Source organism: Carassius auratus, unplaced genomic scaffold (assembly GCF_003368295.1).
Source record: "Carassius auratus strain Wakin unplaced genomic scaffold, ASM336829v1 scaf_tig00027160, whole genome shotgun sequence".
Lineage (NCBI taxonomy): Eukaryota > Metazoa > Chordata > Actinopteri > Cypriniformes > Cyprinidae > Carassius > Carassius auratus.
The window spans coordinates 26,323-45,038 of NW_020525571.1; the positions used below are offsets into that span (position 1 = coordinate 26,323).

The 18,716-nt window shown below is 40.5% G+C and overlaps 2 protein-coding genes across 4 annotated transcripts; both read right to left on the reverse strand.

The window, feature by feature from the left end:
* Nucleotides 1-259: 259 nt before the first annotated feature.
* Nucleotides 260-3,203, reverse strand: LOC113079104 (zona pellucida sperm-binding protein 3-like). Of its 2 annotated transcripts, none has more exons than XM_026251303.1 (8): nt 2,632-3,203; nt 2,301-2,419; nt 2,109-2,212; nt 1,859-2,036; nt 768-885; nt 606-688; nt 457-545; nt 260-382 (listed from the first exon to the last, which is right to left on the reverse strand). In XM_026251303.1, exons 1-8 carry the CDS (start codon nt 3,166-3,168, stop codon nt 300-302), a joined length of 1,311 nt encoding a protein of 436 aa, XP_026107088.1. In that variant the 5' UTR covers nt 3,169-3,203; the 3' UTR covers nt 260-299. The 2 variants fall into 2 exon arrangements, with proteins under 2 accessions (XP_026107088.1, XP_026107089.1); XM_026251304.1 differs by having other exon boundaries at nt 264-379.
* A 7,564-nt stretch (nt 3,204-10,767) lies between these two features.
* LOC113079103 (zona pellucida sperm-binding protein 3-like) lies at nt 10,768-13,676 on the reverse strand. 2 transcript variants are annotated; one of them, XM_026251302.1, is made up of 8 exons: nt 13,111-13,676; nt 12,780-12,898; nt 12,590-12,693; nt 12,340-12,517; nt 11,273-11,390; nt 11,114-11,196; nt 10,965-11,053; nt 10,768-10,888 (listed from the first exon to the last, which is right to left on the reverse strand). In XM_026251302.1, exons 1-8 carry the CDS (start codon nt 13,645-13,647, stop codon nt 10,809-10,811), a joined length of 1,308 nt encoding a protein of 435 aa, XP_026107087.1. In that variant the 5' UTR covers nt 13,648-13,676; the 3' UTR covers nt 10,768-10,808. The 2 variants fall into 2 exon arrangements, with proteins under 2 accessions (XP_026107087.1, XP_026107086.1); XM_026251301.1 differs by having other exon boundaries at nt 10,768-10,891; nt 13,111-13,675.
* Between the last annotated feature and the right edge of the window lie 5,040 nt (nt 13,677-18,716).

The following is an 18,716-nucleotide window of genomic DNA, read 5'->3' on the forward strand; positions in this document are numbered from 1 at the left end:
TCCTTGTGGCGCTCCATATTTTACTGGTGATAATGGGACCACTACCCAAGTAAACAATTGTAGCGATTGGACTGGTAGGATCTAAACATCTTTGAGCCTGCCCTTGAATACCTGTATAGTTTTGTAATCAGAGCATGTCAGGATCTATGGTGCCAAATGCAGCACTAAGATGAAGTAAAACTAGCAATGAGAGGAATCTAATCTTTAGAGCACAAAGCCAGAGTTTTTAAACTAGACAAGAAGAGCAGAAGCAAGAACACGGTTTTTTGGTTTATTGGACGCAATAGGGTTGTCCCCATTTATTGAAGCCCAGCTAGAGTCTTCTGTCGCCCTTGAACCATTACAGGACCGAGGGAGGCCTTGCCTTCCCACTGAATACCTACTGAAAAAGAGGCAAATACCCAGGTCAAGTAGAGCACATGAAGTGTCAGAAGCAATCTTAAAGCAGCTACCTACCCCCAATAGGAGCATCACGTCCCCCTTCAGGGCCACAAGTTGAGTCACAGCAAGCACAAACCTGGTGGTTCCCATCAGCAGCAAGCCACCTGCAACAAGAACAATCAGACACGGCAGCTTCATCGTGTTCTTAAGCAGCATGAACATACCCGTTGGAAAAGGAACAGGATTTGTGGAGAGCGTCACTGGGTGCAGAAGCAAGAGTGGCCTTCACGGTACATGTTATGTAGATCTGCAAGAGACACCGGTTAGGGTTCACAAAACCAAAGCAGATGGGAAGAGGACTCAGATTCAGTCAATATAGTACGTACAGAAGGACTGGATCCTCCCTGGAACATGAAAGCCTCCAGCTGGAACCGGATCTTGTCTTCCTGGGTCCGAGGCAAGAAGTGGGAGCTGGAAGCCGTAGCCTTGGCATCCACAAGGCACCTGATAAAGAGTGGGTGAAAAGTAGGGATGGGTATCGTTAAGGCTTTAACGGCATTACTACTCCTACCGATACTGCTTAACGGTCCAACACTAAAAACTGCTTTCAGTAGCACAGCTACTAAAAAAAAAAAAAATAATAATAATTCCCCATACAGCTATCAGCTGTTCCTTCATCTTGGAAGAGCTTTCAAAATGGTTACGGAAAAGGGGAGGAAGTTACATGACCTGCAGTGCACTTAAGACATTCTGGAAAAAAAAAAAAAAAAAACAAAAAAAAAAAAGCTTCCATTACGAGCGCACATACCGTGCGCCTACATTTGAAATAACGAACTTGAGTGATAGGTGAACGGCCCCTTGCCCTCATGCGTGTGTGTGCACCGTACACGCGTACTCCGCGGCGCGCATGACAGATCTCACAGACAAGCATCTTAATAGGATCGCACATTAGAAATGTTTGGTGAGATAAGATGTGCACGATAACATTAAAAAAAAATCCATAGTACATTAATTTTTTCCCTCCAGTACCGAAAGCAGAACCGATACAGTCAGATCTTACGGGCTTTCATAATTTAGCCCCGGGCCATTTTAATACCGGGTTTCGGTACCCATCCCTAGTGAGAAGAGGCTTACAGCCAGTTGCCCGCGTCAATGTTTGTGGTTAACACTGTAGTAGGGGTTCGTAGAGCGAACCAATTCCTGCCCAGAGCACAAAAGACTGTGGGCAACATATGCCATTAGAGTGTGCACAAGTCCACACTTTAACCAAAAACGGAAATGCCAAGCTACGCTTCAGACAAGTTTTAAAACGGTCATACCATTTACAGTAGGATGAACATTGGGACAGTCTCAGCGACCGTGAAAAGCACTTACCAAGAAGAGCTAAACCGATGGTCACTTGACTCAACCTAATTCTCAGGGATCGAGTGCTCACTGAACAAACGGAAACCATTCTAGAGAAGTAACAGGACTTTACCCATGATTCTCAATGAGGGAATATCTCGGAACAGAAGTCACATCAGGTACTTGGGTGGCCACACAGCGGTCCACAAACACACGCAGGGGGACGTGGTTGTACACCTTCACAGATGCCTCAATATTAATAATGTCACCCAAGTAGTACAAATTTGAAGGCCTCTGATTGGCCCAGTCATCTGCAAGAGGAAAGAACAGCTTAGGCACAACCTCATTTCACAAGGCTTAAGATCTAAAGAAACTAGACAAACCCATCATGAGGTTCATGGAGAACACCAAGACGTCTTCAGCAACCTCCGTTGAAGCATAAGGAACCCAAGTTGGATTCAAAGCATTACTGCTCACATTATGGAGCCTGTAGTTCAAGGAGATACCAAATAAATGGTCATCCAGTTACAACACCACAAGAAACACTGCTTGAAGACATCTAGTCAGTCGCTTACCTTTGATAGTGGCATTGAACGCCAACAACTGCACCCTCAGTACGGGTAATCGGCGTGCCAGCAAACGCCACAGGGGTGTAGGTAACAGCAAAGGTGTAGACTAGCTCATCCGCAGTCATCTGTAAGAGACGGAAGTGGTTACCAAATGGGTTCTGTTCAACTACACTTAAAAATAAGGTTCAAGAAGGGTGTTTCTAGCAGTTCCCCAAAGCAGCTGTCAGTTATCAGGTTTCAAAAACTGAAAGGTTCGGTGGATGTTTAACATACAACTAACACTAGTGAAGAACCCTTGTTTTTATTGGTTAATCCAGTAAGACGTAACAGTTCTTACCATCAGTACACTATTGCAGTCCTGTAGTGCATAGTCGAGGATGAGCACCCCAGAGGCAGAGTCCTCACCAACAACAGCACAGCCTCCCATAGACAAACCAGATGGCTGGATCAGTTGACCATTGCTGAACATATCCTTCTTTACCTCCACATGAACCCGGTCCTCACTGCATTGAACAGCCACACTACTGGGAGTCACAGGTTTCCTCAACTGGAAGTTCACCGCCAACTCACGTTGCACCTCTGGAACGACGGGAAACTTCCAGGACAAAGGCTTGACTGGACCCTGCAACAGCTGCTTCTCCTGAAGACCAAGAGGGTCTTGCGCAAATTTTCTGTAGTCAAGACTGGGAAGCTGAGAAGCCTTTTGGAAAGGATTCAAGAACCCTTGAGAAGAAAGATCAGGAACTCTGGAAGCTGGAGCTGATTGCGGCTTTCTGCTGCTTGGACTTTGACGGTGTTTCAAACTTCCCAATGCACTCTTCAGATCAAAAGCCACAATCACAACCAACACTAATACGCCTTGCAAGAACCCCATCCTAACAAACTTTGGCACAATGCTACAATACACATCAGTGTTGGCTTTGCTATTTAGTAGAGCTTTGAATTAATGTGGCTCCTCCCCTTTCAGCTTAATTGATTAACTTTGATTCTCCTCTGGGCTTGTAGAGTTTATTCATCCCAAATTTAGAAAAGTCAAGAACATCACTAACCAATAGAAAGCTAAGAACGTTTTATCTGTTTAATACAGATAAAAGAGGTGATGATTTTTTGCCCCAGACAATATTACCCTTAAGATTAGGCAGGTCCTTGAGGGTTTATCATCATCTGACTGTAGTGACATGAGAAATTTGGGTGTCATTTTTGACAGATCGATGTGTTTTAACAGTCATGTTAAGTTTGTGGTTCGTACCTGTTTTTTTCCACCTCAGGAACATTGCTAAGGTTAGATCTATGGTTTAAATAAAAAGAGAGGGAGATGCTTGTTCATCCTTTTATTTCTAGGACCAGCAAGAGATCACACATTACTCCTGTGCGTAAGGCCCTTCATTGGCTTCCTGTTGGATATTAAATGATTAAATTTAAATTAAATTAATGCATTTAGCAGATGCTTTTATCCACAGCGACTTACAGTGCATTCAGGCTATCAATTTTTACAGATCATGTGTTCATGTGGATATAGAGTGCATTTTAAAATTCTGGTCATTACTTTCAGAGCCTGGTCAAGCACCCTCTTACATCCAGGATCTTTTGCATATACATACTCCATGTCAGTCTTTGAGGTCTTCAGGCCAAGATCTTTTAATTGTTCCCAGAACACATCTTAACACAAGAGGTGACCGTGCTTTCTGGGTTGTGGCTCCAAGGCTCTGGAACTCGCTCCCTTTTTAGGACAAGCTTTTAATTAACAATATGATTTGTTTGTTATTGAAGTTTTATGGAATTTATAGTTGTAGTGTTGTACAGTGCATGTCAATCCTTGTAATGTTTTGAGATTTCATAGTGAGAGATATTCATCAGTATATTGCCAACATTTTTTTTTTGAAAGATTGAGGAACTAGATATATTTAGATGTATTAATTCTCCACATCTGACAGTCACTGAAACTTTTTAGATGTTCTGAGACAACACTGTGATTCTCTTAAAATCCATCCATCTTTACGATTTATTCCAGAAATACATTTTGATGCATCCACAAAACCATCACATGAAACATGACGCTCTCTTGTGGCTGCTGGGATACATTGGAGATGTAAGTGAAATAAATGAATTATTTACCTAACAAATGATACATTTAGAACAATAAAATGGGTTGATTTGCAGAATCAATTTCATTGTTAACACTTTAACAAACATAAACAATAATGCCAAATAACATTTTCTATGTAAGTTTGTCAATGCTGTCATCTCTGTACAATATTTGTACAATTTAGAACATTTATTTTCTGAATGAAAAATATAGTTGTTTACAATGGGATATAATTTAGCTCTGCTGACAGCTGTAAGTTGTTAAATCATCTAAACCAACAACATGTTAGACCCTATTCTATCTAAGATCTTAAAAGAGCTGGTTCCAGAAGTCATAGATCCTCTTCTGACTATTATTAATTCATCATTGTCATTACAGTAGGTTATGTATTAAGCCTCTCATCACGTGAGATAAACGTGACTCAATACAACAGTGGGACTACAGTAAAAAAGCTATTATCAATCTAAAAACACAGATGTGTTGCCATTAATGGAACTGAAAGGGTTTTTCTAACCTGAAACACACATGGTCGTAGTCATGTGGTGAATCTGGCCAATCATGAAACAGCTGTGTCGTCATCAGCGCTCCTGCAGTCACTCTGGAGAAACTGTGGCGGCTGAGTCAGCCGGCTGCTCTCGAAACACTCTTGCGGTACTTTGTGGCTTCGGCACCATCTCAAGTCGGACAAAATATCTAACCGGCATGCACTGCTTCAAGTCAGACTGCGATCAGGTTGTGCACTACTGCGTGAAGTCGAACGCACCTTCAATTTATCGTTTCCCTCTCAAACGTGATTGGATTGTGCAGGCGCCTGCATGTCAATGTGAGAGGAAGGGGCTTAATACTGTCACTCAAATGAGCTGAATTTTAGTTTTCCTTCTTTGTATGCTGACCTAAACACAGCTGATTAGCTGATTTTCATTATTATTTTCTCTTCTATGCTGCGTGTATAACATGGTCAGGTTCAGAGGTGTGTCAGAACATTGCTATATTGCCTTCTTTGCTGGTTTAGGTTTATTGATTTGATTGATGAAAACAACAGAGAAACACAATTGTTAGGTGAATTTTCTTTTCTGATAATACACATTAATGTAAGCTGAGCATTTGCTTTGTTCTTCAGTATGCAGTGTGTTTAACACAGTCAGGTTCAAATGTGGGTGAAAAATATCCATTATAACTCTAGCAGAGATTGGTCAGAACGTTTCCATTGTGCTATTGCCTTGTGGGCAAGTGAGAAATGTTAAACAAAGCAATATGCTAAAAAGTACTTTCAACTTTTTTTTACATTATCCAAGGTATTAACATTAACATTTTTCATAACTGTTTGTAGGGCGTTTCTGTACATAAATGTTAGCATTTTTAGAAAATGTACTCTTGATACTAAGTACTTTTAAAAACAAGTACAAATACTTTGTACATTTACTCAAGTAATGAAGCTGTGTACCCTGTCCTCCTCTAGTTAGAATTGACCTGCTCTTATCAGTTGATCGTGGTTGTATCTCTCTATTAGCGCTATTGGATCTTAGTGCTGCTTTTGACCACAACATTCTTTTGCATAGACTAGAAAACTTTGTTGGCATTAATGGAAGGGCATTAGCATGGTTTAAATCATACTTATATGACCGCCATCAATTTTTTAGCATTGAATGAAGAGGCATCATATTGATCACAAGTACAGTATGGAGTACCACAAGGCTCAGTACTAGGGCTGTTACTCTTCACGCTTTACATGTTACCCTTGGGAGATATCATCAGGAAACATGGTGTTAGCTTTCACTGTTATGCTGATGATACTCAGCTCTATATTTCTTCTTGGCCCAGCGAAACATACCAATTTGAAAAACTAACGGAATGCATAGTCAATATAAAAAACTGGATGACTGGTGATTTCTTACTGCTAAATTCTGAAAAAAAAAACAAAGGTGTTAATTATAGGACCGAAAATCTCTGCATTGAATAACCTAGAACGCTGTCTAAGACTTGATGGCTGCTCTGTCAATTTTTTGTCATCAGTTAGGAACCTAGGTGTGCTATTTGACAGCAATCTTTCCTTAGAAAGCCACATTTCTAGCATCTGTAAAACTGCATTTTTCCATCTAAAAAATATATCTAAATTATGACCTATGCTCTCAAATGTTAATCCATGCATTTACGACCTCAAGGTTAGATTATTGTAATGCTTTATTGGGTGGTTGCTCTGCATGCTTAATAAACCAATTCCAGCTAGTTCAAACTAGCCAACTCCGTTAAAGGATTTTTAGGCTGCATTATTTAGGTAAACTGGAACCGGGAGCACTTCCCATAACACCCAATGTAGAAGAATGGCATCTACACTAATATTAGTCTGTTTCTCTCTTTTTTCGAGGTCACAGTAGCCACCAGATCCAGTCTGTATCCAGATCAGGTGGTCACTGCAGTCACCCGGATCCAGTATGTATCCAGCCCAGATGGTGGATCAGGATCTAGAAAGGACCAATACAGCCCTGAAAGACAGCGGAGACCAGGACAACTAGACGAGCCCAGAGACAGATCCCCTGTAAAGACCATGTTTTTTTTTTTATAATCCTACTGCTCAAAATACCTTTTTCCAAAATAACCACTATATGGAGTCAAGATATATTTTTGTTGTTGATATGGACTACGCTTACGAGAGTAATGTTCACTGTGAAGCTTACACTGTGATGTACCTGAGAGAAAACAGAGATGATAATCTGATCTTCACCCGTAAGAAAAAAGTATTTTAAAGTTTGTGGTTTTACAGAACACCACTGTTTTATATGACAAGATAATAAGGCCTGCAGTTAGGAAGAACATCTTAAGGAAAATATAATTATATTTTCTTAATGATTTTTTTCCTTCTCAAACCTTGTCTGTGGTGTAAAAACACCCCTGGCCAAACGGGGTGCATTTCTTCCCCTCTTTGATAATTACTGTAGTTACCATGTTCTGAACATCACATCCTTTCTTTTCTCCCCAGATGTAATCTATATATCTATATCTATCTATCTATCTATCTATCTATCTATCTATCTATCTATCTATCTATCTATATATAAATATAGATAACCACCTATATATATATATATATATATATAGGTGGTTGAATAAAAATATTTGGACATTATTTATAAAAATTACCTCAAGTTAGCACCAGCAAGCCTGCTAGACATTTAGCATCAGCTACAATATTTACTTATTTTCAGTACCGTTCTGAATAAACATTCATGTCTGTATAACGTTACTCGTCTAAAAAAAAAAGCCCTAAAATCCAAATATTAATTTATCACCAATTAACTGTTTGACAAACACTTCCTGCTTCGAGATCTGAATTAAAAAAAAAATATCAAACATGCTCCGAAGTCCCAATCTGAATCAACGGAGTCGCGAAACATGCTCCGAAGTGCCGATCTGAATCAACCGAGTCGCGAACAGGCTCCGAAGTGCCGATCTGAATCAACCGAGTCGCGAACAGGCTCCGAAGTCCAGAAGTCCCGATCTGAATCAACCGAGTCGCGAACATGCTCCGAAGTGCCGATCTGAATCAACGGAGTCGCGAACATGCTCCGAAGTCCAGAAGTCCCGATCTGAATCAACCGAGTCGCGAATAGGCTCTGAAGTCCCGATCTGAATCAACTGAGTCGCGAACAGGCTCCGAAGTCCTGATCTGAATCAACCGAGTCGCGAACATGCTCCGAAGTGCCGATCTGAATCAACCGAGTCGCGAACAGGCTCCGAAGTGCCGATCTGAATCAACCGAGTCGCGAACATGCTCCGAAGTCCAGAAGTCCCAAAGAATGTAAAAAATAATTATATTTCTCTAATAACTCTAACTCTACAACTCTATGAAAGACTCAGATCACGTATCTAAAAATAAATCGCTATAGTAAAAGAGAAATAATAAGAGGAGTGAAGTTTCCTACCGCTCTGCTGTGTTTGGTCCTCAAGCGCGTCTGACGCTCCACGGCGCGTCTCCGCCCCTCACACGTGCGTTTACAGCGCTAAATTAATCATCTTTGCTAATTATTATACATTTACTTCATTGTCAGCTTCAGGTACTTCATTTATTATTGTTCAATGAACTGTTTGAAACAAAAAAAGGTTGTATTTCAGTAATAATTCTAAATTATCAAAATAAAATATATAAAATAAATAATAAAAAATATGATTTTCAGTTACAATAGTTAATCCTAAATTCCGACATTAATAACTTACTTTTAGCAACATCAGACGCACCCGCTCACAAGATCTCACGATTCTTACTTCTGTAGACTCACACTAAATGGTTCATTTGAATCAGTGAGTGGTCGACTCCAGAACAGCTGCAATCGGATCATTCTAATTCGTAAACGAATCGTTTGGTGCGATTCGCGATCTTGCGAGTAACGATATGTTTTATGAAATGTAGTGAAGTTAAAAGTACGATCTTATGCTTTGGAATGTAGTGAAGTAAAAGTAAAAGTTACTCAAAATAAAACTACTTCAGTAAAGTACAGATACTTAAAAAATGTACTTAAGTACAGTAACGAAGTAAAGCTACTCCGTTTCTGTCCACCACTGTGGCCACCAGATCCAGTCTGTATCCAGATAAGATGGTCACTGCAGTCACCCAGATCCAGTACGTTTCCAGACCAGGTGGTGGATCAGCTTCTAGAGAGGACCCTAGTTCTGAATATCAGCAGAAATCTGACACAATCTGACTTTGCTGTCTGGAACAAGAGGGCGGTGCGTCCACACGCAGCAGCTAGTCTCGCTTGTGTTTTTTGTATTGTCTTTTCCTTACTGAATTCTGCCCACTGAGCCCCATTGATTTACAGCAACAACAAAAAATGTATACTCATTACTTGCACTACTGACTGTTCTTTCATACAGAAGATTCCGTTTGCACAGTGGAACATTTTTCCATGCACTTATTTTTTCAAATATCCATTGCACAACTGCAAATGTTCATAGCTCTGCTTATAGTGTAAATACACTTATCACATAAAGCGGTCTGGTATGTTCATAGTACACCTATTTGTCTATCATGCTGATAGCATTTAAAAAAAAAAAACAGGAATTTTCTGAAAAATACAAGACGTAGTCAACCAGATGAACACTCTTATTAACAGCAATTATATAATGAAATCACACTTGTAACAATATTTGGTAGTTCTGTATGTTGTTTAAGGGTTAACATCATCTGAGGTCTTCTGATGGCTTGGCATCATCTCTTCTCAGGTGTTCTGGATCCAGACTGGAGCTTGTGTAAATCTCATGGCAAAACAGAAACAAAGACATCAGCGTAGATGCTGTTCTAACGAAGTAAAATTAATTAGTTTAACCAAAGCCAAATAATAATAATGCACATTTGATCAGATACAACTGCAGTCACAAATCATGAGATGCATTATACAAATGCTTGGTAAAACATGTTTTTAATCTAAATTTAAACGGTGTGTCTCTGAACCCCGAACATTATGAAGGCTATTCCAGAGTTTGGAAGCCAAATGCATAAATCTCCTTAAGTCGACTTTACTATCCTAGGAACTAGCAGAAGTCCAACATTTTGTGACCTTAGAGAGAGTGATTGAAGCATGGTATAAGACTAGTTAAAAAAAAAAAAATGAGCTAAACAATTTAGGGCCTTAGTCAAGTAATAATTTGGAACTTAAACAGATCTTAATAGGTGGCCATTGCGGAGACTGTAAAATTGGGGTAGTATGATCAGAATTTCTTGACATGGTAAGCATTTTGGACTAGCTGTAGCTTATTGAAAATGCTGGACAACCACCTACTGTAGAAGTGCAGTACAATAGTCTAGAGGTTCTGATTGCATGAACTAGCTTTTCTGCATCAGAAACAGCTTTCAAAAGACAAGTTGCGGTCTAATATACCACCCAGATTTTTGGCTGTAGAGAAAGTAACCGCACAGCAATCTAGTTGCAAACTGTAGTTGGTGTACCTTTTTTAGGCCCAGTAAGTAATAATGGACTAATCCGAATTTGAGAAAATTGGTCATGCAATCCTTTACATTAACACACTTAATGTCATCTGGTCTCGTTGAGATCTAAGTGGCAGCTAAACCCATACTTTCTAATGTTACCAAGGGGCAACATGTATATTTAAAATAAGACCCCAAGATGGGTCCTTGTGGCGCTCCATATTTTACTGGTGATAATGGGACCACTACCCAAGTAAACAAACAAAACTGTAGCGATTGGACTGGTAGGATCTAAACATCTTTGAGCCTGCCCTTGAATACCTGTATAGTTTTGTAATCAGAGCATGTCAGGATCTATGGTGCCAAATGCAGCACTAAGATGAAGTAAAACTAGCAATGAGAGGAATCTAATCTTTAGAGCACAAACCCAGAGTTTTTAAACTAGACAAGAAGAGCAGAAGCAAGAACACGGTTTTTGGTTTATTGGACGCAATAGGGTTGTCCCCATTTATTGAAGCCCAGCTAGAGTCTTCTGTCGCCCTTGAACCATTACAGGACCGAGGGAGGCCTTGCCTTCCCACTGAACACCTACTGAAAAGAGGCAAATACCCAGGTCAAGTAGAGCACATGAAGTGTCAGAAGCAATCTTAAAGCAGCTACCTACCCCCAATAGGAGCATCACGTCCCCCTTCAGGGCCACAAGTTGAGTCACAGCAAGCACAAACCTGGTGGTTCCCATCAGCAGCAAGCCACCTGCAACAAGAACAATCAGACGCGGCAGCTTCATCGTGTTCTTAAGCAGCATGAACATACCCGTTGGAAAAGGAACAGGATTTGTGGAGAGCGTCACTGGGTGCAGAAGCAAGAGTGGCCTTCACGGTACAAGTTATGTAGATCTGCAAGAGACACCGGTTAGGGTTCACAAAACCAAAGCAGATGGGAGAACGCAGATTCAGTCAATATAGTACGTACAGAAGGACTGGATCCTCCCTGGAACATGAAAGCCTCCAGCTGGAACCGGATCTTGTCTTCCTGGGTCCGAGGCAAGAAGTGGGAGCTGGAAGCCGTAGCCTTGGCATCCACAAGGCACCTGATAAAGAGTGGGTGAAAAGTAGGGATGGGTATCGTTAAGGCTTTAACGGCATTACTACTCCTACCGATACTGCTTAACGGTCCAACACTAAAAACTGCTTTCAGTAGCACCGCTACTAAAAAAAAAAAAAAAAATTCCCCATACAGCTATCAGCGGTTCCTTCATCTTGGAAGAGCTTTCAACATGGTTACGGAAAAGGGGAGGAAGTTACATGACCTGCAGTGCACTTAAGACATTCTGGAAAAAAAAAAAAAAGCTTCCATTACGAGCGCACATACCGTACGCCTACATTTGAAATAACGAACTTGAGTGATATGTGAACGGCCCCTTGCCCTCATGCGTGTGTGTGCACCGTACACGCGTACTCCGCGGCGCGCATGACAGATCTCACAGACAAGCATCTTAATAGGATCGCACATTAGAAATGTTTGGTGAGATAAGATGTGCACGATAACATTAAAAAAAATCCATAGTACATTAATTTTTTCCCTCCAGTACCGAAAGCAGAACCGATACAGTCAGATCTTACGGGCTTTCATAATTTAGCCCCGGGCCATTTTAATACCGGGTTTCGGTACCCATCCCTAGTGAAAAGAGGTTTACAGCCAGTTGCCCGCATCAATGTTTGTGGTTAACACTGTAGTAGGGGTTCGTAGAGCGAACCAATTCCTGCCCAGAGCACAAAAGACTGGGGGCAACATATGCCATTAGAGTGTGCACAAGTCCACACTTTAACCAAAAACGGAAATGCCAAGCTACGCTTCAGACAAGTTTTAAAACGGTCATACCATTTACAGTAGGATGAACATTGGGACAGTCTCAGCGACCGTGAAAAGCACTTACCAAGAAGAGCTAAACCGATGGTCACTTGACTCAACCTAATTCTCAGGGATCGAGTGCTCACTGAACAAACTGAAACCATTCTAGAGAAGTAACAGGACTTTACCCATGGTTCTCAATGAGGGAATATCTCGGAACAGAAGTCACATCAGGTACTTGGGTGGCCACACAGTTGTCCACAAACACACGCAGGGGGACGTGGTTGTACACCTTCACAGATGCTTCAATATTAATAATGTCACCCAAGTAGTACAAATTTGAAGGCCTCTGATTGGCCCAGTCATCTGCAAGAGGAAAGAACGGTTTAGGCACAACCTCATTTCACAAGGCTTAAGATCTAAAGAAACTAGACAAACCCATCATGAGGTTCATGGAGAACACCAAGACGTCTTCAGCAACCTCCGTTGAAGCATAAGGAACCCAAGTTGGATTCAAAGCATCACTGCTCACATTATGGAGCCTGTAGTTCAAGGAGATACCAAATAAACAGTTTTGCGGTTACAACACCATAAGACACTGCTTGAAGACATCCAGTCAGTTGCTTACCTTTGATAGTGGCATTGAACGCCAACAACTGCTCCCTCAGTACGGGTAATCGGCGTGCCAGCAAATGCCAAAGGGGTGTAGGTAAGAGCAAAGGTGTAGACTAGCTCATCCGCAGTCATCTGTAAGAGACGGAAGTGGTTACCAAATGGGTTCGGTTCAATTACACTTAAAAATAAGGTTCAAGAAGGGTGTTTCTAGCAGTTCCCCAAAGCAGCTGTCAGTTATCAGGTTTCAAAAACTGAAAGGTTCTGTGGATGTTTAACATACAACTAACACTAGTGAAGAACCCTGGTTTTTATTGGTTAATCCAGTAAGACGTAACAGTTCTTACCATCAGCACACTATTGCAGTCCTGCAGTGCATATTCAAGGATGAGCACCCCAGAGGCAGAGTCCTCACCAACAACAGCACAGCCTCCCATAGACAAACCAGATGGCTGGATCAGTTGACCATTGCTGAACATATCCTTCTTTACCTCCACATGAACCCGGTCCTCACTGCATTGAACAGCCACACTACTGGGAGTCACAGGTTTCCTCAACTGGAAGTTCACCGCCAACTCACGTTGCACCTCTGGAACGACGGGAAACTTCCAGTCCAGAGGCTTGACTGGACCCTGCAACAGCTGCTTCTCCTGAAGACCAAGAGGGTCTTGCGCAAATTTTCTGTAGTCAAGACTCGGAAGCGGAGAAGCTTTTTGGAAAGGATTCAAGAACCCTTGAGATGAAAGATCAGGAACTCTGGAAGCTGGAGCTGATTGCGGCTTTCTGCTGCTTGGACTTTGACGGTGTTTCAAACTTCCCAATGCACTCTTCAGATCAAAAGCCACAATCACAACCAACACTAATACGCCTTGCAAGAACCCCATTCTAACAAAGTTTGGCACAATGCTACAATACACATCAGTGTTGGCTTTGCTATTTAGTAGAGCTTTGAATTAATGTGGCTCCTCCCCTTTCAGCTTAATTGATTAACTTTGATTCTCCTCTGGGCTTGTAGAGTTTATTCATCCCAAATTTAGAAAAGTAAAGAACATCACTACCCAATAGGAAGCTAAGAACGTTTTATCTGCTTAATACAGATAAAAGAGGTGATGATTTTTGCCCCAGACAACATTACCCTTAAGATTAGGCAGGTCCTTGAGGGTCTATCATCATCTGACTGTAGTGACATGAGAAATCTGGGTGTCATTTTTGACAGATCGATGTGTTTTAACAGTCATGTTAAGTTTGTGGTTCGTACCTGTTTTTTTCCACCTCAGGAACATTGCTAAGGTTAGATCTATGGTTTTTTTAAAAAAGAGAGGAAGATGCTTGTTCATCCTTTTATTTCTAGGACCAGCAAGAGATCACACATTAGTCTTGTGCGTAAGGCCCTTCATTGGCTTCCTGTTGGATATGAAATTATTACATTTAAATTAAATTTATGCATTTAGCAGACGCTTTTATCCAAAGCGACTTACAGTGCATTCAGGCTACCAATTTTTACAGATCATGTGTTCATGTGGATATAGAGTGCATTTTAAAATTCTGGTCATTACTTTCAGAGCCTTGCATAGTCAAGCACCCTCTTACATCCAGGATCTATTGCATATAAATACTCCATGTGGGTCTTTGAGGTCTTCAGGCCAAGATCTTTTAATTGTTCCCAGAACACATCTTAACACAAGAGGTGACCGTGCTTTCTGGGTTGTGGCTTAGCTCTGAAATCTATGAGTTCTGTGGAATCTTTTAAAAAACACTTAAAGACTCATCTTTTAGACAAGCTTTTAATTAACAATATGATTTGTTTGTTATTGAAGTTTTATGGAATTTATAGTTGTAGTGTTGTACTAGGTGTTTATTTGAACAGTTGTTATTTTATTTTATTGTCTATTTTTATATTACTGTGCAGCACAGTATTATTTAAAATTATAGTATTTTCTCTTCTATGCTGCGTGTATAACATGGTCAGGTTCAGAGGTGTGTCAGAACATTGCTATATTGTCTTCTTTGCTGGTTTAGGTTTATTGATTTGATTGATGAAAACAACAGAGAAACACAATTGTTAGGTGAATTTTCTTTTCTGATATTACACATTAATGTAAGCTGAGCATTTGCTTCGTTCTTCAGTATGCAGTGTGTTTAACACAGTCAGGTTCAAATGTGGGTGCAAAAAATCCATTAAAACTCTAGCAGAGGTTTGTCAGAACGTTTCCATTGTGCTGTTGCCTTGTGGGCAAGTGAGAAATGTTAAACAAAGCAATATGCTAAAAAGATGAAAATGACTTAATTTTACTTTCAACTCCTTTTACATTATCCAAGGTATTAACATTAACATTTTTCATAACTCTTTGTAGGACATTTCCGTACATAAATGTAAGCACTGTGGCAGTAGTAATGGAATATTTCAGAAAATGTACTCTAGTACACTTGATAATAAAGTACTTTTAAAAACAAGTACTTCATTACTTTTACTTAAGTAGACATCTGACTTGTACTTGAGTAAGAGGTTTCTGTACTTTTACTCAAGTAATGAAGCTGTGTGCTCTGTCCGCCTCTGGTTAGAATTGACCTGCTCTCTTCATCTGATTGTGGTTGTATCTCTCTATTAACGCTATTGGATCTTAGCGCTGCGTTCCACAATTTTGACCACAACATTCTTTTGCATAGACTAGAAAACTTTGTTGGCATTAATGGAAGGGCATTAGCATGGTTTAAATCATACTTATATGACCGCCATCAATTTTTTAGCAGTGAATGAAGAGGTATCATATCGATCACAAGCGCAGCATGGAGTACCACAAGGCTCAGTACTAGGGCTGTTACTCTTCACGCTTTACATGTTACCCTTGGGAGATATCATCAGGAAACATGGTGTTAGCTTTCACTGTTTTGCTGATAATACTCAGCTCTATATTTCTTCTTGGCCCAGCAAAACATACCAATTTGAAAAACTAACGGAATGCATAGTCGATATAAAAAAACTGGATGACAAGCGTTAATAGAGAGATACAACAACAATCAGATGAAGAGAGCAGGTCAATTCTAACCAGAGGCGGACAGAGCACACAGCTTCATTACTTGAGTAAAAGTACAGATAGCATATTGCTTTGTTTAACATTTCTCACTTGCCGACAAGGCAACAGCATAATGGAAACGTTCTGACAAACCTCTGCTAGAGTTTTAATGGATTTTTTGCACCCACATTTGAACCTGACTGTGTTAAACACACTGCATACTGAAGTTTTCTGCTAAATTCTGAAAACTCCAGCAAGTCCAAAATGTAGCAGCTAGAGTTCTTACTAGATCCAGGAAGTATGACCATATTAGCCTGCATCAATACTGCACTGGCTCCGTATTAAACATTGTATAGTTTTTAAAATCTTGCTTATTTCTTATAAAGCCATCAATGGTTCAACACTTCAGTATTTGAAAAAGCTCTTGTTAGATTATAGTCCTCCACATCCACTGCGTTTTCAAAACTCTGGCAACTTGATTATACCTAAAATATCAAAGTCAACTGCGGGCGGCAGATCCTTTTCCTATTTAGCGCCTAAACTCTGGAATAACCTACCTAACATTGTTTTGGAGGCAGACACACTCTTGCAGATCAAATATAGATTAAAGACCCATCTCTTTAACCTGACTTACACATAACACACTAATACGCTTCTAAAATCCAAATCCGTTAAAGCATTTTTAGGCTGCATTAATTAGGTAAACTGGAACCAGGGGCACTTCCATAACACCCAATGTAGAAGAATGGCATCTACACTAATATTAGTCTGTTTCTCTCTTATTCCAAGGTCACTGTAGCCACCAGATCAAGTCTGTATCCCCATCAGCTGGTCACTTCAGTCACCCGGATCCAGTACTTATCCAGCCCAGATGGTGGAGCAGCATCTAGAAAGGACCTCTACAGCCCTGAAAGACAGTGGGGGACCGGGACAGACCACAGGAAACAGATGATTCTTCTGCACAATCTGACTTTGCTGCAGCCTGGAATTGAACTACTGGTTTCCTCTGGTCAGAGGAGAACTGGGCCCCCAGCTGAGCCTAGTTTCTCCCAAGGTTTTTTCTCCATTCTGCCACCGATGGAGTTTTGGTTCCTTGCTGCTGTCGCCTCTGGCTTGCTCAGTTGGGGTCACTTCTTTTACAAGGATATCGTTGACTTGATTGCAAATGAATGCACAGATACTATTTAAACCAAACTGAGCTGAATGGTGACATCACTGAATTCAATGATGAACTGCCTTTAACTGTCATTTTCCATTATTGACACACTGTTTTCCTAATTAATGTTGTTCAGTTGCTTTGACACAATCTGATTTGTATAAAGTGCTATATAAATTAAGGTGGCTTGACTTGAAAAATTTATTTTTTAGTTTTACTTAAATTGCACAGCTTTTTTCTTTGATTATGGATGTTTCTGTCCAAGTCACCCATGGAAAAAATTGCATGTTGCATAACAACAACAACAAAAACAATGACATCAATTCTCTGTTTGAACTGGACGCTGCATATATGTTTGGGATTAAAGCAATAAATTACTAAAATGAAAATTGTGCTCACCCTCAGGTCATCCAAGATGTAGAGGAGTTTGTTTCTTCATCAGCTTTATAAAAATGTAACATTGCATCACTTGCTCACCCAGTGAATGGGTACCATCAGAATGAGAGTGGTTTCATTGCGGAGCAAGTGATGGATTTGTGATGGACTGTCAAGGCATATTGGGAAACACACTAAAAATGATAAATTATATTCAGTGATGCGAGGACAAATAAAATTGTCCAATTGAATTTAGCCAACATATAGAAAGCAATTAGTTCACAACATAAGATGCATACAAAATATCTGCAGAGCTTCTGGGAAGTGGGTGTTCATGTGGAACCCTAGGGGCAGAGACTCCGATTGGCAGAAGAATTTATAGCATCATGGGCAACAGATTCAACATAATTCTTTAAACTGAGCTTAAACCAAGTTCACAGTAGTTCTCTTCAAAGGTTAAGTTAACTTCCCTAGTGAGAAGGGACAGAATGACTACCAATTTCCCCACATTTAGGAAGGAGACACAACTCCTGTCTTGACAACAACCTGCTCCTTAACACCAGTAAGACAAAGGAGCTCATTGTGGACTTCAGGAAAAAGAAAGCACACATGACCCCATCCACAGGATGGTTGAACGGGTCTCCAGCTTCAAGTTCCTGGGAACTACCATTTCTGAGGACCTGTCCTGTAGGGACATTTTAAATGCCCATTGCACAATCCAGCTGTCCATAGTACACCTATTTGGCTATAAAAAAAAAAAAAATTCAAAAGCTTGGCAAAAGAGATGGTTTTTTAAATCCAGATTTAAAACAGAGAGGGTGTGTCTGAACATTATCAAAGAGGCTATTCCAGATCTTGGGAGCCAAATGCAAAAAAAAAAAAAAAGCTCTACCTCTTTTAGTGGACTTTGCCATCCTAAGAACTACCAGAAGTCCAGCTTTTTGTGACCTCAAGGAGTGTGATGGATTGTAGTGTGGTAGAAGCATAGACAGTAAAAGAAATGGACACAGCAACCCCATTGGAACTCAACTGAGACAAGTGAAGCCCGTTTTTAGCACTTCCGTTTCTGACACGCAGACTCAAACGAAGCTTGATGACATCAGCAACCTGTCTGACAGCTGTAAATCTTCTAGTAGCTGTGCGTGCAAACTGCCATCGTTAAGCTTGCAGAGACGGAGTTCTTTGGCGTGAGTGAGCAGGAGTAAGTATTCTGATTAATTATTTTGTATAGTATTTTAAAATGTAACGCCAGTACGCCATATTAAGTTAATTGCCTGCGAGCTTCTCCTGTCTGTACGGTAATGCGACAGAGTCAAGTGGTTATGACGAAATCGTTAGCCTATTTTTACAAAAACTGTTTCTACGGGGCAATAATGTAACAGAAGGTAACGGAGCCCTTTTTAAGTTC

Bases quoted from the DNA above. Each gene is read 5' to 3' on its own strand.
- LOC113079104 (XM_026251303.1), bottom strand. From the start codon at position 3,168: ATGGGGTTCTTGCAAGGCGTATTAGTGTTGGTTGTGATTGTGGCTTTT. The intron at 2,213-2,300 runs GTAAGCGACTGA...CTTGAACTACAG, and splicing joins GTTCAATGCCACTATCAAAG to GCTCCATAATGTGAGCAGTA. The intron at 689-767 runs GTACGTACTATA...TGTCTCTTGCAG, and splicing joins AGGGAGGATCCAGTCCTTCT to ATCTACATAACATGTACCGT.
- LOC113079103 (XM_026251301.1), bottom strand. From the start codon at position 13,647: ATGGGGTTCTTGCAAGGCGTATTAGTGTTGGTTGTGATTGTGGCTTTT. The intron at 12,694-12,779 runs GTAAGCAACTGA...CTTGAACTACAG, and splicing joins GTTCAATGCCACTATCAAAG to GCTCCATAATGTGAGCAGTG. The intron at 12,518-12,589 runs GTTTGTCTAGTT...TTCCTCTTGCAG, and splicing joins CTCCATGAACCTCATGATGG to ATGACTGGGCCAATCAGAGG.